We start from the raw sequence: 21,064 nt of genomic DNA, 5'->3' as shown, positions 1-21,064 counted from the left end.
TTGGGGGAGGGGTCGCAGGGGCCGCGGGGGTCGCGGGGGTCGCGGGGGTCCTGGAGTCCCGGATCCGCGGCCTGGTCGTGGGATCGGGGCTCGGAGACTCAGAGCCCCAGGGTCTCCTCCGCCCTGGGGGAGGAGCCGCGGGCGGCGATGGGGGAGGGCGGGGAGACGCGAGGCAGGGGTCGCCCGCCAGCCTCGTCCCGGAGACCCGAGGCCCTCCCTCCCGCCCAGGAGGCCCCGCCGCCGAGCCCGCCCGGTGGGCAGTGGGAGACCGAGGCCCGGGCGAGAGGGAAGCGCCTGAGCGGCCGGGCTTGGCAGGCCCAGGACCCCAGGCCCTGCCCCCGCCCTCTTCCCGTGCCGGAGCAGGCCGGTTCGCTCCGGGGCCGAGGGTGCCGTGAGTTCATCCGCCCCTTCGCCGCCCGCGTATTTCTTTTCCAGGTGGGGGAATCTTGCCGGCCCCGTGAAGGCCCGAGAAGCATGAAGCTCCTGTGTGTGTTGGCCGTGGTCGGAAGTCTGCTGGTGCCCCCAGCCCAAGCCAACAAGGTGCGGCGCCCATGCACAGCCAGCCTTGCCTGCGCCCCGGCGTCCCGGAGGAGGGTGGAAGGGCTACTGCCCCAGCCCGGCCCCTCGGTGCCCTGCGGGCCGTGCCGCGGTGGGGGAGTGCTCTCTCGGGCCTAGGCTGCAGGCCCCTGGGGAGGGGTGGTCTGCGGGGCCCACGTCTGGATCTGAAACGCGCAAGGTGGAGTTCTAGCCAGGGTCCTGTGTTTGGGCAAGTTGTCTAGGCTCTCCGTACCTTCCTTTGCTCTTGGAGGCCTATGGGCTGGCACCGCTGTACAGGGAGCTTCCAGTCGCCTAAGGAGTAGGTGTAATGTAAGGAGTGTGAGGTTTGTGCAGGGGCAGGTTTCTGGGTGGAGAGGCCCCACCTCTGAGCAGGGATTGGAGATCACTTTCATTCTTTAGGGTTAATGGCCTAGAGCTGGGTTTGATTAGGTCTCTGGAATTTGAGATTGTGAAAATCACTGAGGCTTTTAATCTGAGTCTTTGGTTTGCTTCCAGTTCCTCTGGTCAATTCCTAACTGGAATGAAAATTCTGTGTTGTCTCTGACCTGTTCCAGATAGGGAGAACTTCCAGAGGGTTTGCTAGAGTGTTTCCACGGATACGTCTGCTTTCTGGGGTCCACCCCAGCCTTCCCCTTCCCTGATCCTTACCTAAGAAGTTGGAGGTGGGGTGGGGAGAAGGGGCCAGGCACTAGGCTGCTGGACCCCGGTACACCAGGTGCGAGGGCCTGGGCAAAGGGCTGCCACCTTGCTTGCCCCTCCCCGAAGCCGTGAGTATCATTTGCAGCCCCAGACGGTTTCTTGAGGACCCCGTGGTGTAGCAGCCTTCCTCCAGATGTCACTCCTGCTGAACCTGGGCCTGGGAGAAGGTCAGGAGCATTCATGCGGTCACTTTACGGAAGAGGGAACTGAAGGTTGAGAGTCTTGCTAGAACTTGAAGCCAGCGGCCCTGCCTACCTGACCCGCGACTTCTCTTGCAGAGTTCTGAAGATATTCGTTGTAAATGCATCTGTCCACCGTATAGGAACATCAGCGGGCACATTTACAACCAGAATGTGTCACAGAAGGACTGGTAAGGCGTTGCCCAGGCTGACCCTTGAGGTTGTGGGTGCTGACTGGGCCTTGTGGACCCCCAGAGGATAACCTCGCTTCCCCATTTCCACAGAGAGCCTTACAAAAGAATATTTTGTCCCTGGTCACACATTCAATTGGAAATAAGATCCAGAAGTCTTTAATTCTAGCTGAGGGGTTCCTGGTCCGAGGAGTGGATTTTGCTTTGATTTGGGTGTTTGTTCACGTCTGCATAATGGTAACGTTGGGAAAGAGAGGTTTTAGGGTCGCATATGGTGGGAGTTTTCTCGAAGCTCTGTTAGCTGTGTTCTTCGGTGCCAGTGTCGTAACCACCTTGTGAGGCAGTGCTCCCGTTCTAACTTTAGAGACGAGGCTCAGAGAGCATGTCCATTCTACTCCTGGAGTCTCGAGCCCACCTCCAGATGCCTCACTTCAAGAGAGGGAAATCAGTAAACATTCATTCAGAGAAAGGAGGCCCACTTGTTGAAGGGAGGTTTCAGCATGCTGTCCTGGGAAGAGTGGTTTAAGGCACTGTAGGAAAGGAGAGGCCTTTGGGGCACAGGTATCTGAAAGGGCGGGGGTGGGGGTGGTGAGCTGGGGGGAACCTCCGTGTGATGCGTCAGGACTGGGTCAGTGAGGCAAGCGCCAGGGGACCAGATTTCAGTGTGGTGTGAGAGGCCTCATCCGGGCTGTGTCAGGAGCTGGGGCGCCTCGTCCTGAGGGCTCTGAACACAGAGGCCTGGGCCAGGTCCCTGTGGTTGGGGTGCACTCACATGGGGGGCGGCCCAGGACCCCCAGGGGGCTTTGAGAAAATGAAGAGTACCAGCACCCCCTCCCTTGAGATTTTTGGGTTCTTCTGGTTGTTCCCAGCTTTACTGAGATAAATCAGACATACGACGTCATGTATGGTTTCGATGGATGGGGACTTGATACACACGTATCGTGGAGTGAGGTTAGATAACGCCTCCGTTGCCTCGCAGGGTTGCCATGGGGGAGGTGGGGGGAGGTAGATCATTTAGGATCTACTCTCTCAGCAGCTCTCCCGTGTATATAATACAGTGTTGTTAACTGTAGTCACCACGCTGGACAGTTGATCCCCCTCTTCCGCCCCCCACCCGCAAAAGATTTGGATTCAGTGACTGTGGCTGTGGGGGGTGAGGCATCGCAACTGTGGCGCAGTGCCGTGGCGCAGAGAGTGCGTGGGGATTTGAACCCATCCCGCCAGTCCTGAGTCGTCGGTGTGTGATTTTCTGAGACCCATTCTGGTCAGATGCAGACCCTGGATCCAGCCTGCCCGCCTTCAAACATAGCTCTGCTTCTTGTTCACTGGGAAACTGGTTACTTAATCCCCAGGTTACTCCGTTTCCTCGTCTGTAAAGCAGCGGCGGTATTTTGAGTATTAAATGAGAGTGTGCGGGGGGCTGTACACATGCTTGTGCGGTGCCTGTACAAGTATAGCATTTAGAACAATTCCTGGCACATGGTGAGTGCTCTACAAATGCTGGCTGATAGTAACGTATGTTGTGGCAGTCTGAGCAGTTAGAGGAGAATTTCCAGACAGAGGGTATTGTAGAAAGGAGTGTTTATTAAACGCAAAGAGCAGAGATGATGTGGGCACTGCAAGTATAGTGGGCCAGTCTTCTGACACACCACGGAGAGGCGATGCCTTTTGTGGGTTGTTGTCATTGTTGTTAAGTCGCTAAGTCATGTCCAGCTCTGTGACCCCATGGGAGATAGCCCACTAGGCTTTTCTGTCCATGGGATTCTCCAGGCAAGAATACTGGAGTGGGTCGTCATTTCCTTCCCCAGGGAATCTTCCCAACCCAGGGATCAAACCCAGGTATCCTGCATTGTAGGCAGATTCTTCTTTGTCTGAGCAAATGACATCAGGAATAAATGGATAGACTGCCCCAACCTGACACCAGGTAATAAGGCTACATCCCTCAGGCCCTGGGACAAGAGTAAGGCTTGAAAACACAAGGGTGAATTCCCTTGGAGGACAGGGTCCTACCTGGACCTCTCAGGCTACAGTTCATCTTCCTAAGAAGTCAGTGTTATGGGGCTCCAGTTCCATGAAGGCTGGTGGGTGGAAACATGCTGGGACATTAGACCCCAGGGTTCTGGGACCCCGTGACCCTGGGCTGTCAGGAGGGGAGCCATCTCAGGCTGCCTGGAGTCCCTTTGGGAGGAGTGGGGCCTGGGCCTGGGCCCCTCGACCCCCGTGCCAGGGCCAGAGGAGCCCAGCTGTGTCCTCAGGCCCTCCCATGGGCCCCTCCGCCACGGGGGGATGCCTGTGCACTCCCCTGGTTGAGCAGGTGGAGCCTGGGCGTCTGCACTGTGCAGGCCTGTTCCTGTGTTGCTGGCGCTCTGCCATCTTGTGGGGGTTCCCATCCCTGCGAGGGGCAGAGACCCCGACACCTTCGCCCTGAGGGTGGGTCAGTCCTAGAGCAGCAACTCACCTGAGAAGCTGGCTAGGGCAAGTCTTCCATATTTCTAAAAAGAGAACCTTTTTTCAAACAAATCTGTTTTGGAAACACTGTGTAAAGCAGTCAGGACTGCCCTCCCTCCAGCCTCCTGCACGGAGGGCCCTAGGGTGCCCCAGGGAGCATAATTCAGCCTGCTCTGTCTGTGAGGACCCCAGGCCCCGAGAAGTTATGCACATCACCTGCAGGAAACAGAGCCTTCAACCAGCTCGCCCTCTGTGACCCTCTCCCCTAAGGTATTGTAACTGTTCCCCCTAAAGGGACATGTCACGGTTTCACCAATTCTCTGGGGGAGAACATATGCCTTGTGGGGAACCCATAAATCCTACTGACCTGCCAGAGTGAACTCCCAGACCCAGGGAGGAATCCGGGCCTGGTAGGCTGGCCTCTGAGATGAGAGGTCCCAGGAGTGATGACCCAGTGCCGGGAGTGGGCCTGACCCTGTCCGTCTGTCGGCCCCTCGGCGCTGCGTTGAGTTAAGAGCAGGGAGCCACATGCCCAGCATGAGAGCTGGAGTCACGAGGGGTTCAGGTAAAATCACACCACATACTGGACTCTAAGGGGACAGGGGCAATGGAGGACATGCCATCCCACACTGTTGGTGCCTCTGCCAGAAACCCAGCCCCAGCCTAAGGGGCCCTGGGCAGTTCAGGACAGGCTGATCGATTTCAAGGATTCAGGTCAGAGCTGGAAGGGAGGGGCTAGCGGGTCATCTGGCACTGCCCCTGCAGCTCCCCGGAAGGGTCAGGCCGGGGCACAGGCACGGTCGGCAGGGCCCCTGGCTGAGACAGCAGTGGGAGGGGGTGGGGAAGTGGGGTGACCTCCAGAGACCTGGAAGGAGGCCAAGTCACGGGTGGGCAGTTGGGTGACCTCATGGGTCAGCTGTGGCTCCTGGTCTGATCTGGTCAGAGGAGGGGCTAGTGGGGGCACTGTCTGCAGCAGGGACAGATCTTGGACCCTCGGGACTGGAGGTGGGGGGCGGTGGAGTTTATGCCAGTGGGACCCTCACCTGGTGAGTCACGGAGGGCAAGGGCCCTGAGGCTGTGGGTTGGGAAAGGGGTTCTGCCCTCCTTGGGGAACCCTCCCTCCCACCCTGCGCCTGGCCCCCCACAGTCCTCTGTCTCTTGCAGCAACTGCCTGCACGTGGTGGAGCCCATGCCAGTGCCCGGCCACGACGTGGAGGCCTACTGCCTGCTGTGCGAGTGCAAGTACGAGGAGCGGAGCACCACCACCATCAAGGTGCCCGGCCCGGCCCGGCCCCGCCCCGCCCCGCCCCCGCACGGCCCCGCCCCGCCCCAGTGCAGGCCCCGCCCCTACACGGCAGTGGCCCTGTCCTGCACAGCCGCAGCCCTAACCCCCCAGCTTCTCGCTTCCTTCTGGAGCCTCACCCCGTTTCGGAGCCGCTCTCCCCTCTGACACCACCGCAGTTGCACGGGATCCCGGGAGAGGGGCTGGAGATCCCTCCCTCTAATTTTCCCTTTCCTCCTTCCCTCCTGCCGTTTGTTCAGCGGACAGTTTCAGGGTTCCTGTCGTGCCCCGGGCACCATGAGCCGTACTGGGAGGGGAGTTAGCCGCCCTCCGGAGCCCCCAGTCTGGTTAAGCTTCCAGAGCAACAACAAAGCCGCAGGCATGGCAGGACAGGTCCCAGACGCCCCCTTTACGGCCCCTGAACCCTGTTCCTGTGGGTCACTGGGTGAACTCAGCAGAGCTGGTGGGAGGCTGGGAGAGGCCTGGCCCCGGGCCCCTGCCTCTGCTCCAGGCAGACTGTCTCCTCCTGCTCCACCCCTACCGTGGTGAGCCAGGCTGTGCTTGCTGGTTGCCAGTATAAGCACCTCCTGGTCCAGCCAGCCCTTAAGCATATTTCTGTGTGTGCCGTGAAAGGTCTGGAAATAACAGTGTCAGGAAAGGACCCTCAGGAATTTGGCAGCACTGCTGAGCCCTCCTCGTCTGTCACCTTGGTGCTGCCAGAGGACCCGTGGTTTTCATGGGGTCCCCCTCCGTCGAGGGCACGGTCTGTGAAGGTGGGATGTGCCGTCTGTCCACGTCCGAGGTCTCCTGGCCTGTCTGCAGGCACCAGGGGAGGCCGCACGGCCGTGGTCCGCAGGGCAGCTGGGTCTCTTCTGCACGCAGGTCATCATCGTCATCTACCTGTCGGTGGTGGGCGCCCTCCTGCTCTACATGGGTTTCCTGATGCTGGTGGACCCTCTGATCCGGAAGCCAGACGCCTACACCGAGCGGCTGCGCAACGAGGAGAGTGAGGTACGGGCTCTGCCGGCCCCCCGCCCCCTCGCAGCCTCCCGGCCCCGTTCACTCTTCTCCACGCAGCGTTCTCCCTTCTGCAGTGTTTCCTCAGGGAGGGCTGCCGTTTGCCCTCCCGGGCGCAGCGGGCCGCCCTGAGCTCCGCTGACCTGGCGTCCGGCAGCCTCGGGGCACTGGCAGAGAGGGGCAGTGAGCTCGCCCGCATGCGGTCGCTCAGGCCCAGCGTCCAGCTGACAGTGGGCCTGGAGCGGGCTCCCAGAGAGTCAGCAGAGCCCAGGGCACAGAGGCCTGGCAGCTCTTTGTGGGCGTGGGGCCAGGGCACGCCAGGTGCAGGGCGCTGACGAGGTCGGGGGCTCCTGGCCCGTTCCCCTGGGGCGCGCCCCTCAGGCCTACATAGCCGCACCTGTGCCCGAGACGGGTGAGGGAGGAGCCTCAGCGTCAACAGGGGGCGGGGCTCAGGACGCCTCAGGCCCTGGGGTCGGGCCGCCATGGGCTGCCTGCTGCTTCGGGAGACGCTTCTGCGTTCCTCCGGGGGGTACTGGGCCATGCATCCCCAGGGAGCTGTACCAGGGACATCTGGTGGTGGAGGGTCCCACTGAGTCTGGGGAGTTAATGGAAAACATGGAAAGATGTTTAGCATGAAAGAAAAGCAAGTCCAGGCTAAAGAAAGTGCGTGGGAGCCTTCCTCCAGGGTGTTCATGGAGCTTGGCCTCAGCCTGGTTTACGTAAAACCAGGGCAGAAGGACCAGATCCGGGAGGTTAGTGCCAGGTCAGAGGGCCTCCTCTCGCAGAGACGGGTGAGCCAGGGGCTCCGGTGACGGGGTGAGTGGTCACTTGGGGCACCAGGCTTAGGCTGCCCCGCCACCGGCCTGCCCCCCTTGAGAGCGTCCCATGCAGTGTGTGCCCGGAGCAGGAAAGGGCAGGTCCCCACCCAGAAGGTCCGGGGCTGGGACCTCAGGGTGAGGCTCCCTGCCGGGTGGGGCCCTGGTGAGTCTTTGGGCCTCCTGGCCCCTCCAGGGTGCACACCCCCAGCCTCCTGCTGACACGTGCTTAGCAAGGTGGAGCCAGGCCGGGAGGTGGTGGAGCTGGCAGTTGGGTGGTCCACGTCCAGGAGGAAGCCTTGAGAGCCTACCTGGTGATTAATGCGCGGTAATAGCAGCTCTGCTGGGGAGGAGCCCGCGGCTGAGCACTGGGCGATTAGGGGGAGGCGGTAATTGCAGTCCTGGCCGGGGAGCGGCTGAGAGATGGGCGATGATTACACACCCTGCTGCCTCCCGGAATGCGTGCCTCGGGGCTGCAGGGCCCCAGGGGCGGGCAGCCCGCACAGCTCTGTGTGCGCCCTGTCCTGGTGCCCCGGTCCCTCCCGGCCCCTCCTGGCCCCTCCTGTCCCCTTTCTCTTCCTCCCGCTGGGCCCAGGTGCTGCAGGTGCCCGTGTGGGCGCACAGACCTTGGGCTGAGCCCAGTGGGGTTGCAGGATGGATGTTAGGAGATGGGCGTGGGGGGGCCGGGTACCTGGGGGGCTCCTGACAGGCAGGAGGTGGGGACCTCCTCTTCTCTGGGTGTCAGTGGGCGAGGGTTTCCTGGCAGTGGGGCTCTGGGGTGGGGTGCTCGAGTGCTGAGGGTGCTGGGGCTGAGTGAGTGGGTATGGGGCTGTCTCCCGCTGTGCAGTGCACGTAGGCTCGGGGAGGAGGGCCTGCCAGGCTCAGGCTGTGTGTCCGGGTGACTGGGGTCTGAAGAGCATGCCCCTTGGAAGGATGGGGTCTCCCTGACGCTGGGAGCCAGCCTTCATCCCAAGAGGAAGAAAGGCTCTAGGCCTGGGCAACTCAGTGACCTTGGGATGAAGGCCCCTCGCCCCCACTCTGGGAGTCAGGGGTCAAAGGTGAGATGGGCGGGTCCATCACATCCCAGGATGAGTGCCCCTTGGTTGGGTGCCCCATTTCTGTAGCCGGGAGCTCCTGCCCTGGGGCTCAGGGATGAGCAGGAAGGGGAGGCCTTGCCCACTGCCTGCAGGAGATGAAAGCCTTGCTGCCTTTGAAGGCGCCGGCGGGCCTCGGTGGGCCCGGCGCGGGCCGCTGCCTCCCCGAGATTCCAGCGGCATCCAGTAATCCCTGGGCTCAGACGCCCTTTGAAAGGAGGAAGCCATCCTGTTTGCTGGGCAGAGATGGCAAACAGGGGCGCGTCACATGTACAGTTTGGGCCCCTTTGAAGACAGGAGGGAGGGTTTCTGCCCTCCGCAGCGTGGGCCTGAGCTTTGAGGGTCCCCCGAGATTGCAGCCTGTGGGGGGGTGAGGGGTGCGGCGGGGGAGGGAGAGGGGCTTGTGGAGGATGACCGTGCTGGCAGCCGGGGACCCCGGCCTCCAAGCGGCCCTCTGCTGGGCAGAGGGGAGCCCAAGATGGGCAGGGCGCTGGCCCGCTGAGCCCACTGGGGCAGGGCCAGTGGGCGCCTCGAACAGCTGTCAGCTCCTCGCAGCCTGGCCGCTGGAGATGCATGCTGGGGTTGTGGTCACGGGTGGAGCCTGCTCTGCACAGGCCATCCCGCGGTTTAACCCGGTCAGTTCTCTGAGTCTGAGCTCCTGCCCCAGTGTAGCCCCTGCAGTGCTCTGTGTGTGTCTGTTGGCATCTGCGCAGCCTTGAGGGGGAGACCCAACCCACCGTGTTGGGCGGTGGGGCCCCAGCACGAAGCAGCACCCTGACTGCTGGAGGGGAGGCCTGGCTGCGGAGGGTCACGGGGCACAGTGAGGCCAGAGACCCGGGGCCGGGAGGCCCGCCCGAGGGCTTGAGTGCGGGGCTCCGGACGTGCGGCTCCAGGTCTGCTGTGACCTTGGGCAGCAGGCGCTTGGCCTCCGGAGCCGCGGACGGGCTGGTCTCCAAGCCTGGGGACGGTGCAGGTGACGCGCCACGGTGCGCCGGGCACCCGGGACGCCCGTCCTGCCGCCCGCTTTCCTCCCGGTCAGTGGGGCTCCCCTCTCGCCCTCAGTGCCCAGACGCCCAGCTTTGGCGTGGTAGCACCCGTCTGTCTGTCCTGCTCTGGGCGTCTCTAATTCCCACTAATCAGACTGTTCGCAACGGAAGCGCGGAGCTGCTCAGCTGCAGCTCTCCCACTTAGGAGCTGTTTGTCAAGACTTAACGTGAAGGAGAAACCGTGGTCTTGTGAAAATCCCATGGACAGAGGAGCCTGGAAGGGTGCAGTCCATGGGGTCGCTAAGAGTCAGACATGACTGAGCGACTTCACTTTCACTTTTCACTGTCCTCCATTGGAGAAGGAAATGGCACCCCACTCCAGTGTTCTTGCCTGGAGAACCCCAGGGAGGGGGGAGCCTGGTGAGCTACCGTCTATGGGGTTGCACAGAGTTGGACACGACTGAAGCGACTTAGCAGCAGCAACAGCTGGCTTAATGCCCTGCTCTTGGCTCCCTCTGCCCCCACCAGGATGGGACAGGGGAGCACCTGCTGTGAGGACTGCCTGCCCCGGCTCCCAGAAGGGACTTGATGGGCGGGCAGGCAGGGTGAGGGTCTCTGGGCCCCCGGAGCCGGTGTGGCTCAGTCCTGGGGGGCCTGCCGCCTCTCATGGTGGCCTTCAGCAGCCCCTCCTCTAGACGCCCACACAGAGCCTGGTCCTGAGCCCGGAAGGAAGGGACCTGAACGGTGGCTGTCCCCGGCCCCTGCCTGGGGGCTCCCAGAGTGGGCCTCACGCTGACGGTTGTTACTGTGAATTGAGCACTTGCAATCTACCAGGTGCCGCTAACCACCGTGCTCATTGTCCCTGAGAAGATGTCCTGCAGCGCCGTCCGCCGCAGGGAGCAGGGTCGGAGGACGGTGGTGCTCAGCACTGGGCACCCGTCAGAGCCCAGGCGCAGAGGCGGGTTTGAGTCCACGGCCGTGCTCCCACCCTGGACTGCTGGGAGCAGGAACACCGAGCTCCTGCGGGCTGCAGCTCAGGTGGCCGGTGCCGGTGTGTAACCGCCGTACCAGACGCCAGCGCGGCGAGTCCTGACCAGCACCGACCAGCACCGGAGACAGGGCGCGGGGCAGGGAGTGTTTGCTGCCTGCCCGTGTCGTGTGAGGCTGTGTGTGTGTGTGTGTGTGTGTGTGTGTGTGTGTGTGTGTGTGTGTGCGCGTGCGTGCACGCGTCCGCACTGGATCACCTGGCGCATGTGATTCCTGCCGATGGTTTAGTCGAGTTGAAGAAGACCGGCTTTATTAAGCTGGAGCTGGGGGAGGTAAGGTCGCGTGTGTGTGTGTGTGTGTGTGTGTGTGTGCGCGTGCGTGCACGCGTCCGCACTGGATCACCTGGCGCATGTGATTCCTGCCGATGGTTTAGTCGAGTTGAAGAAGACCGGCTTTATTAAGCTGGAGCTGGGGGAGGTAAGGTCGCTTGTTAGGGACATGCAGCTGCTGAGTGGCTGGGGGCGGAGAGCGTGCCCCTTGGGGCCCAGGCCCAGAACCCAGGGGTCCTGAGACGCCGCCTGCTCGGCCCTGTGGTCCTGGTCCTCGTCCAGCCAGGCTGAGCACGCTTCCTTGGGGTCCGGGGCAGGGCTCGGGGGGCAGTGCCCATCTCCAGCTCCCCCAGGGCTGGCCCGCCAGCCTCACCCCTCCTGCTGGTGCTCAGCCTGCTGTCCCCTCACCCCCCACTCCCCACCCCCGGCCCCCGCCTGGCAGCTGCGTGGTGACAGAAGCCGTGCCAGCTTGGGGCATTAGCAGCAGAGTTGCATTTACTGGGCGGCTCTGGGCTTGGAGAGGTGTGCTAATCCCTTAAGAGATGTGTGGCAGGGGATGAGAGGCAGGCAGAGCTGGGGAGGAAATCCCCCGGGCTGTGGGCCTGGCCCTCGGCTCTAATTCCCCCAAAGATCAGCTCGGGTCCTGCAGGAAATGAGCGGGCTCTGGAGCCTCAGAGGCAGAGAGGTGGTAATTAGGGGACCGCGCTGCCTTTGACGACAGCCACACGTGAGGGCGGGGGTGGGGGCGCTCGGAGGGGCTCCAGAGGGCACGCAGGGCGGGCCCCCCACGCCGCCTCTGCCAGACACTCTGCTTCCGCAAGCGGGCTGGGGGAGTCCCAGCCCCGCAGAGCAGTCCGGGGGTCTCCCTGCTGTCCCTGGCCAGCATAGCCGGGGTGTCCTGCAGCCTGGTCCCAGCCACCGGGCCATGTGCGTGCACGACAAGCTGATTGAGCCTGTGCTGACCAGGTGGGCCTGAGGCTGAGTCCCTGTGCTCCCCTCGAGGGTCAGGGATGCCTGGGGTGCAGCCGGGCCTGGCCCAAGCCCTGCTTCCCAGAGCCATCGTGTGCCCCACAGCCATTGCCCCGTGCTGGCAGGGCCCTTGGGGAGGCCGGACTTGAGGGCCACTCTCTCCGCACCCCTTCCGTGTCGGGCGTTTGAAACCCCCTGCTCTCCTTCCCACGACAGGACGCCCGCTCTGCTGCCGCCACCTTGGGGCCCCGGGCAAACACGGTCCTGGAGCGCGTGGAGGGCGCGCAGCAGCGGTGGAAGCTGCAGGTGCAGGAGCAGCGGAAGACCGTCTTCGACCGGCACAAGATGCTCAGCTAGGCGCGGCCCCAGCCTCCGGGGCTGGACGGAGCCCGGCGCTCTCCCAGCTCTGTGCCACCCTCCGGGCCTCCCCCTTTAAAGCCCCGGGCAGCTTCATTCTCTGCGTCTTATGAAGTGTCATGCTCAGCTGGGTGATCCTGAAGTGCGCTGGTTCCCCACTCAGGCGGTCTCGGGGTGGAGGGGAGGGGACCACAGCCAGCCAGGGCCCTTGGGGCTGGAGCAGGCCTGTCTCCTGGCTGGGCCCTCCCCACCCCAGCCCGCGCACCACCCTCCTGGCTCCAGACCCTGGGGGCTGGGTCATCGGGAGCTGCCTCCCGACCGGACCCCCCCAGCTCTCAGGACGGCCCTGCCGGGAGGGCTGGGTGCTCAACCCACTGGTCCTCAGGGCCCCTGGTTGTGTTCCGGCTTCTCCCCTCATCTTCTTGCATTGACGAGGGTGGGCAGAGTGCAGGCCCCTGCTCACTCTGCCTGGGCCCCTGCTCCCACCTCAGGAAGCCAGGCTGTCCCCCCCAACCCCGCCCCTGCCCCACAGGCTGCAGTTGCTGAGCCATTGGTGGGACCACAGGACCCTGAGGCCACGCGGTGGCCCCCGGCCCCTGGGCCCCGGTCCTCAGATCGCCACTTGTCCCTGAGTTCCAGCGTCCCTGTGCATGGAGACCGCTGTCCTGTTACTCGCCATCATTAAATTGTCTTTTTTTTCTCACTTTGTGGATTTCAAGAGATTCTGAAAGCTCAGTGTTTCACAGGCGGACCCGGGAGGGGCCCGGAGCAGTGTCCTTGGTGGACCTGGGGCTGGACGGCCCTCGGGGCGGGGGTGGGGTGGCCGCTCCTCTCAGGCTGTGTCCCCGCAAGGAGCAGGGGTGGGCTGGCCCAGGCACTCTCCCGAGTTCGCGTTTCGTCTTCCTGAGTCTCCTGAGTGAACAGCATCTGATGTCAGCACCTTATAGATGCCATGCCCGGCACTCACTGAGAAGCCACTGTTCCCCGTTCAGTCGCTAAGTTGCTGCGACCCCAGGGACTGCAGCACCCCAGGCTCCTCTGTCCGCCATGTTTACCCAAATGAAAACCAGCTTGTGCTCGGGAGCGGCACCTGCAGGGGAGGCCGCGCTCCGGGAGAAGCTGCCAGCGCTCCCGGGGCCGAGGCACTGCCGCACGTCCTGGACGTTCGGTGAGGGGCGTGTCCGGCAGAAACAGGACCTGGAGGCCCATGGGATCTGTTTGAATTTACCCCCGTCGGGTCTGCCTGGGTCAGCGTCTTGAGCCTGGTGTGGAGCCCTGAGCCAGGGTCTTGGTGAGGTGGGCGTTCCAGTTGGCAGCAATGTGCCCAAGCTCAGAGCCAAGTGCAGGTACCGAGGGGTGTGGGTGGGGCGACGTGTCGATGGGGCTGGCACTGGAAGCCAGTGAGGGATGCTCAGAGGGGCCGGTTTGACCGAGATCCTCGGCCAGCGGGAGGCTCCTGGCAGGTACGCGGGAGGCGCACGCCCGCAGGTCGTCCTTGTCCTCAGTTGGCCTGGCGCACGCTTGGCACCGGCCAGGTCACGTGCTGCCTCACGGGCCTCAGTGAGTCTGAGAATTCTTCCACAACGGGGACGCTTTCCGCAGGTTGGCAGACGGATGGGTCAGCTTATCAAGCATAACCCGTCCAGAAACAGGCGTCTCAGATTCCCAGATACCCTGTCACCCCGCCGTGGGAGGACCTGGGTCCCCTGTGCCCCTGAGACTCGGTTGAGTCCTGCAGGCTCTCTGGCCTGCCTTTGATGGTCTTAAAGTTTGGTCTGTGGCAGGCAGCCACTGTTGACCGTCAGGAAGCCCGATACATGAAAACATAGGTTTAGGAGTGCGTCTTCACTTCCCTTGAGGACTCGGCCAGCAGCCCAGCCTCTCCATGCGCTTGGACTAAACATGCAAACTGCTGTCAGACGCCCTCCCCGATGTGCCTCGGTGGCCTGTGCGTGACCCCAGAGCAGGGTCCCCGACGCCAGATGGAACTCTTCACTTCATCTGTGAGATGAATTCTGGGGTGGTGTGCAGAAATCCTGTTTGTGTCCCATCAGACCTGCAGCCACACTGATCTGCGAGCAGCTGTTGCCACTTGGGACAGAGACGGACGGGTTGGGTTTGGCCCTGGGACCGAGCCTCGAGTGTGTGTGCACACTCAGTCGCCCCGTCGTGTCCGACTCTCTGTGACCCCATGGACTATAGTCAGCCAGGAACCTCTGTCCATGGGATTCGCCAGGCCAGAATACTGGAGTGAGTTGCCATGCCCACATCCAGGGGATCTTCCCAACCTAGGGATCAAACCCAGGTCTCCTGCATTGCAGGTGGATTCTTAACTTGCTGAGCCACCAGCGAGCCCTGGAATACTGCAGTGGGTAGCCTGTCCCTTCTAAGGCAGATTCTTAGCCAGTATGGTCAGTCATCCCATACGGGACAGGGAGAGGGGGTGGAGAGGGAGGGGCCAGCCTGCTTCTGGGGCCCCTACCCCTGCTCCTCACCCAGGTCAGCCCCAGCGCCTTGGTTCTCTTGCTTCCTTACGTCCATTCTTACCCTGAAGCCCCCACTGTGGGTGTTCAGCCTGGCCTGTGTCCCCGGGCAGCACAGTGCTGCTCACAAGACTGAGCAGGGCGCCTCAGGTTCACGGTCTGCACTGCATCTCCCAGCCCTCCGGGGTGCTGTTAGCCCTTGCCATTAATCCTGGGCCACCTTCCTGCTTCTTTCCCCCTCTCCCCGCCCTGGCAAATCCTCCCCGACTGCTTCCCCCACCAGCAAAGTCTCCTTCCTGCTTATCTTGACTCCTTTGCTTTGATCCTGGAGATGGCGTGTCCCTCCTGCTCAAAGCCAGCCCAGCTGCCCCCTCTCCCTGGGACTTCCGTCACCTCCACACTAGTCCTTCTTCCTGTCCCTTCCAGATTATCAACACGTACACGTCTCCTGCCTGAAAGACCCATCCGCGGGCTCCATGCTCACCTCTGACTCCACGGGGTCCCCTCCCCATCCCCACTTACTCCCGACCCGAGCCCTCCGCAGGCCGGGGCACCAGTGGCCATCCCTGCGGGACCCCGGGCACGTCCCTGGCTCAGCGCTCTGGCCCCCCGCTGCTCTATGGGGTGGGGGTGTCTTCCTCGCCAATAATGCCGTTTTCCGGGTGGTCCTGCTCAGCCCGCTCAGCTCCATCTACAGTTTAACGTCTGAGTTATCTCCCCGACACTGTTCTCACCTGTGGTTTTGTGGTCTGAATTCTAGAATGCCCATCTCTAGCCCAGACTTGACCTCCATGCTCTGGACCATCTGCCTGGCTTTCAGCTGGACCCTCCCTTCAGGGACCACAGAGACTGTCAAAGTAAACTCATCCTCTCCCGGAAACAGGCCGCTCGGTAGTCCCTTCATCTGGGCGGGTGGCGCTCCCACTGGCCGAGATGCTCAGGCCGGAAACCCGCTACACTTGGCAGCCCGTGGGATCCCAGTTCCCTGATAGGCCTCCAGGGAGCCTTCCTGGGGCCTGAACTCTTCACTGAGGCCCTTGTCCACCTGCCTCCCTGGCCTTTAACCCCAGGTGGATTGGTGGGAGTTGCTGGCGGGGCCCCTGAGGCCCTGGGAGGGGTGTTGATGCCCCCAGACATGGGCTCACGGTGGGGGTGCCGGTGTAGGTGCCCAGATGGCCCTGGGTCCCCAGCAGGTGGTGCTGGTAGGAGCTGCCTTCTCCCCCAGGCTCCCGAGGGCCACTGCCCTGTCTGGGGGGCTGGAGAGCAGGCAGAGAGGGATGCCCGGGTCTGGCTTTTCTGCCCATCCCTGAGGACCTTTTCTCCGGTGCCAGGCAACTCCTGCGGGCCAAGGAGCTGGCAGGGTGGGCATGCGGAGCCGGCCTGGAAGTGGGATGGACCTGGCTTCCTGACCCCGCTCAGCCCTTCCAATCCCTCACGTTTGAGCCCATCTTCTCCATAGTATCCCGCAGCCTGTGGCCTCATCAGATGAGAGGCAAGGGTGAAAACCCCCAGAAGGCCAGGCCTCCATCTAGCAACGTGGGCAGGGCGTTAGAAGTGGGCGCAGACCCCAGCTCTGCCTCTCTCTCCACGGCTATGGAACCACCCTGCGCTCACGGCGTCCCTAAGATAGCACGCCCCCCGCCCAGCCAGGCAGGGCCTATGCCTGCCAGAGGGCCGTCCTCGCTGAGAGATCGGGGCCTAGGGCTCCAGAGACCCTGGCCTGTCGCTGGCCCACCTGAGGGAGCTCTGAACTTCCTGGGAGGCGGGGACGCTGCGGCCCTCACCTGGGTGTGGAGCGAGTGGCTGCAGTCGGGCGGCACCGTGGGTGAGGCTCCCCCGGGCGTCAGGAGCTTGGCCTGGCCTGCCGAACTTGCATGTGACCAGCGCAGACGCACCCTCCAGACAGACGGGGGGACCCGGAGCCAGCCCCTGGTTCCCCGAGTGCCACCGCTCGAGCGAGGCGACTCCAGGTGGTGCCCGGGAGAGCGCTTTCTACCCTAGCGGTTATGTGGTCGTGTTAATAAATTAGGTCAAAACATCGTCAGCACGAACTGCATGACTTTGTGAATGTCAGTGTGAAGAGTGCGTGAAAGGGGGCTGGTGGGCACGTGTAAGGGGAGTGTCAGGCGCTCAGAAATTCTGGAAGCAGCAACGTGCGGCCCCGCCAGCTCAGGATCCCCGCACCAGTTGGCTTCCGGGCCGCCGTCGGCTCTGACACCTCTCAGCCACTGTCTCCCCATTGGCCTAGTGGGTGACAGAGTACCAGGAGGGCGTCTCGTCCAGCTCTCCTGGCTGGACGCCGCAGCGGGGCTCAGACCAGTCTCCGCACGGACCCTGACGCGGAAACCCCGGACTTCCCCAGTCGGGAGAGGATTTGTCGTGTAGCATCCAGGTCTGGCGGCACCGGGCCAGACTGCCTGGGTCCGGGCCCAGCGCTGACCCTCCCGGCTGCATGGCCTGGGGAAGATCTGTGTCTGTCTCCTCAGCTGGAAGAGCAGGAAGAGGTGAGTGTGTAAGTGCCTGGTGGGCGTGATTTGTGTCTACATCAAATGTGAGACGTGTCTCCCCACTGTGGCTCCAGGGTGCTGCAAGCCCGTCCACAAGGAAGCAGCTTGGGGCTCAGCCTGGGGTGAGGAGACAAGGAGGGGCCGGAACTCGGGGCTCCCTCCCCCCATCTCCCCCAGGGCAGTGGGCTTCGTGTCAGGGCTGGGCTCTCAGGCCCAAAGCCACACCAGCCTGGCCTAGGCCACATCCGTCCACTCTGGGTGCCAGCTTCCTCCACTGACCACCGAGGAGGGCAGCCTGGGTGGCCTCCAAGAGCCCTGCCAGCTTGGTGCCTGGGAGTGCTGGCAGGGTGCCGGGCAGTCCCCAGCCCTGGAGCTGCGTCCCTGGAGGGGCCACTGTCCTAGCTCCTGGTCAGCCCCGGGGGTGCCCAGTGACCACCCACCCAATCTGGTCTTGCTGCAGTCCCCCTGGAGGCAGGGCTGTCTTCTCCTAAGCGCGAGGACTTCCCCCAAGGGAGGACCTGCGTCCTCCCGGGTCCCCAGCCAGGTGCTCCCTGAGCCCCAGTCCACGGCCTCCTGCTGCACAGGTGCCCGGTTGAGAGGCTCTCCGGCCATGGGCCAGCTGCATCGTCCCTTCCTCGGTCCCGGGCGGGCAGCCCTGGAGGACAGCGTCCCCACAGCTCTGGGCTCGGGCCGGGGCTGTGTGTGCATCCCTGGAACGCAGGAGCCAATCATTGGAGGCGGGGCAGCCGCCTCTCCCCCCACCCGGGGCCCATCCCAGATCAGAGGCGCCCCCAGCCCGCCCCCCGCCCTCCCCTTCTGGGTGTGTCGCCGTTTGAAGCTTAGTTGGGTAGAGTGTACCTGGCTCCCCAGCCGGGCGGGGAGCCAGCCAGAGGCAGGCGAGGACGCAGCAGGGGCCGGCGGGCCCTTCCGGAGAACTGGTCCCCGTCCTGCAGCAGAGCCACCGAGCTGGGAGCAGCCCAGAGGGAACAGCCTCCTGGTACCCGGCCGGGGACACTCAGCCACCTGTGGGCGGGGCAGGCGCCCACACCGAGGGCAGCAGACGGGCCAGCCGTGTGGCCAGGGGCATCACTGCCAGTGGGCTCCATCCGTGCGCTCACCCTCGGGACCACTGCCCGCTGCCCACCAGTCCCCCGAGACGGACGTGTGGACCTTCTGGGTGGAGGTCATCCCGGGAGGCGTCCTGGAAAGGAGCTGCAGGTGAGGGCTGAGGGCCGGGGGAGGCTGGGCCCGGGGCTGCAGGCGGCAGTGCGGCAGGCTGGCGGGGTCTCATCACAGCCCTGTCTCTTAGGGGCTGAGGGACCACAGGCCGCCGGCTGTGCTGGCTTCCCCCATCACCTGTTAAATGGTACCTGCCTCGTCGCACTGCGGTGAGGGTCAGACGAGCCAAGAGGTCATGCTCATGTCCAGCACAGAACGAGGGCTGAGAAGTGCTTCCGTCGCGTTCTCCATCCTGCCGCTCATGCAAGCGTGGGCTTGCTTAAGCTCATGGAAGCTCTCCGAGCCTCGGTTTCTCCATCTGCAAAATGGGGATGAAAAGTCACCTCCGGGGGTTAAATAGTTTCAAGCACATGGCAGGAGCCCTGTGCGGGCCCCCTGTCATGTCAGCTGAGGTCTGTCCCTGTTCACCCCCAAGTTCCCTGCATTCAGGGCCCAGGCTTTTTACCCTGCCGCTGAAGGAAGCCTCTGCATAGAAAAGTTTCACATTTTCGGCCCAGGGCCTCTGCAGAGCTGCTCTGCGCGGACGTTAGATGGCAGATGTGACCTGTGAGAGCACCTGCTTGGATCAGTCTGGGGCACTCACGTGTGATCTCACGCGCGGGCACCCCTGGTGACCAGGAGAGGGGCCCGCCCTGCAGGAGGTGGCTGGGACGCGGCAGGCACGGGCCTCCTAGGGGAGCGAGGCACACAGGCAGTATGGGGACAGCAGGCCGGAGCCCCCCAGGGAGAGTGTCCCCAGAGGCACAGGCCTGAGGGTGCAGGGAGAAGGAGAAAGCAGAGAGCAGGAGAGGGCGGGGACGCTGTGGACACGGAAAGACCCAGACTGTCTGCAGGGGGGTGGGTGGCCAGGGGTCGGGGGCACCCCAGGAGGGGAGCTGCCCAGCTGAGAGGGGAGACGGGGAAGAGAGGGGGGCCGCGGGGCAGCAGACACGGGGGCGTGCAGTCCGAGCGAGCAGTGTGCAGAGGAGTGCGTCCGGGCGGGTGTGCAGGCAGGCAGCGCCGAGATGCTTCCTCGCGGGGTCCCTCAAGGGACCGTAGAGGCCGTGGTTGTAATCACGTTTTGACCAGACGCAGAGAGCTCCAATACTCTCTAAAACGTGGAAACCTCCTGAGACAGACAGGAGGGTCATGGGGTGTCCTGAACCCACAGGAGAGGGACCTGGGGGTGCCTGCCAGCCCACGTCCTCCCAGGGACTCGGGGTGAGGACCCTTCCTCATAGGGACGTGCGGATGGCCCGGGGAGGGGCATGCGTGTGACCCAGGGGAGTGCGCTTCTCCCTGAAGACCCAGGCCACGGCGCTGTGCTCCCAACGGCCTGCGGCCTGGCGTCACCTCCCACTGACAGATACCCTGGATCCAGGCGGCGGGGCCGGGGGTGGCTCGGGAAATCTTGAATTCTATTCTGTGGCCCCTGAAGGTTTTTTCCCACCACCTAGAAGGGAGGCTCCCTTGTGCGTTGAAGGGAGCAGAGCTTCCTTCTCCGAGTCTGCGATGCCCGGGGCCTCGGGCACCTGGGGTTGGCATGGGGCCGGGGCAGCAGCCCTGGTGGGAGATGGGCACGCTGCTGGCCTGGCAGGCAGCACGCGGGGCTGGAGGCTTCTGTGCTGCCCCCAACTTGGGGCGACTGGTTGCTGGGTCAGATAGCAGCCCCCGCAGAGTCGCCTGGTTTAGGCTTATGGTGCCTTTACAGCCCCTGGAGGGCGATTTCCCTTCCTCTCTCTTCTCCCTGGTATCTGCCCTGACTAATCCCATGTGCCCTGAGCCGCCTGGAGGACAAGCCCTGTGCCGGCAGTGACTGGAGGGCCTCACGGGACGTGCAGTGGGCAGCAGCGTGCATCCCTCCGGCTGGCTGGACCCCGCGCGCCCACTGACCTTGTAGCCAGGGCCCCGCCTTTGCTTCCCTCTCCCAGCCCCCCGCCTGCAACCCCAGCCCCATCCACTCCCACGAGGCTTCGGGCGTCCCTGAGCTCTTGCTACCCACACGCTCTCTGGAGTCTGCTGAAGGACCGCTTTATCCTGGTGAGGCTTGTCACATTAGCACTTCGGGGGCTCCGGGCTACGCGTCCAGACGTCCTGGCTCCTAAGCTGCAGCCCCTCCCCACCCCCACTTTGTGTGCAACTTACAGCCGGGGGCAAGGGTTGGGATGGGGCTGCAGCACAGCCTCCTGAACCCCTTCCTTCTGCGTCTCAGGCTTCTCCTCTCCTCGGGCTGTTAAGAAACACTCGTTCCTGGCAGCCTGAGGACACCTGGCCAGCCCCAAGGTGTACACCAGTTTCTCTCGGATGCCACATTCAGCATCCATCAGCTGTGTGACCCTGGGAGAGTTACTTCACCTCTCCATGCCTCAGCTTTCCTACCTGTAAAGCAAGGGTGGCAATCGTCCCTGCTTGGAGGATTCAGTGACTGTGCACACGTGTGCACGTGTGTGCACACGTGTGCCGGTGTGTTCACACACAGGCGTTATTGAGGAGAGTGCCTCACGTGGAGGACACCGCCCTGTGTCTTCACTTGCTCCTCACCTCCTTCGGCTCTTACCTCTCAGATGCACGCAGTGAGCAGTGTCTAATCAGGAGCCCCAGGCCTGGGGGTGGATCTCCGCTCTGCCCTGTGCCAGCTGTGTGACCCTGGGCAGCTGTGTGACCGTGGGCCGCTATGTGACCCTGGGCAGCTGCGTGACCTCCTTGGGCCTCCGAGTCCTCATCGGTAACAAGGGGCCACGGGCCCCCAGGGCTGTAGGGAGCATGCTCAGAGCAGAAGTGAATGCAAGGCACAGCCCTGCCTCGTCCACCCGCCTGCCCAGGCACAGCAGTCCGGGTGGTCCCCTGTGAGTGTCCCAGAAGGGGGTCAGGGGAGTTCGGAGCGTGAATCCCCCAGCGGCAGGTGTACACCGAGCTCGTTCACCTTCTTCAGAGACGTATGTGAA

The 21,064-nt window shown here is 63.5% G+C and overlaps 1 protein-coding gene across 1 annotated transcript; it reads left to right on the top strand.

Annotated features, from left to right (window-relative positions):
• Nucleotides 1-406: 406 nt before the first annotated feature.
• Nucleotides 407-12,572, top strand: TMEM9 (transmembrane protein 9). The gene is made up of 5 exons (XM_068986072.1): nucleotides 407-540; nucleotides 1,536-1,627; nucleotides 5,240-5,348; nucleotides 6,240-6,368; nucleotides 11,771-12,572. The coding sequence occupies exons 1-5, from the start codon at nucleotides 475-477 to the stop codon at nucleotides 11,909-11,911; spliced, it is 537 nt and encodes a 178-aa protein (XP_068842173.1). The 5' UTR covers nucleotides 407-474; the 3' UTR covers nucleotides 11,912-12,572.
• The last annotated feature ends 8,492 nt before the right edge of the window (nucleotides 12,573-21,064 follow it).

The sequence above is a fragment of the Capricornis sumatraensis genome, chromosome 14 (assembly GCF_032405125.1).
Source record: "Capricornis sumatraensis isolate serow.1 chromosome 14, serow.2, whole genome shotgun sequence".
NCBI lineage: Eukaryota > Metazoa > Chordata > Mammalia > Artiodactyla > Bovidae > Capricornis > Capricornis sumatraensis.
The sequence above is the reverse complement of the archived record's forward strand: the minus strand, read 5'-3'. Positions and strand labels throughout refer to the sequence as shown.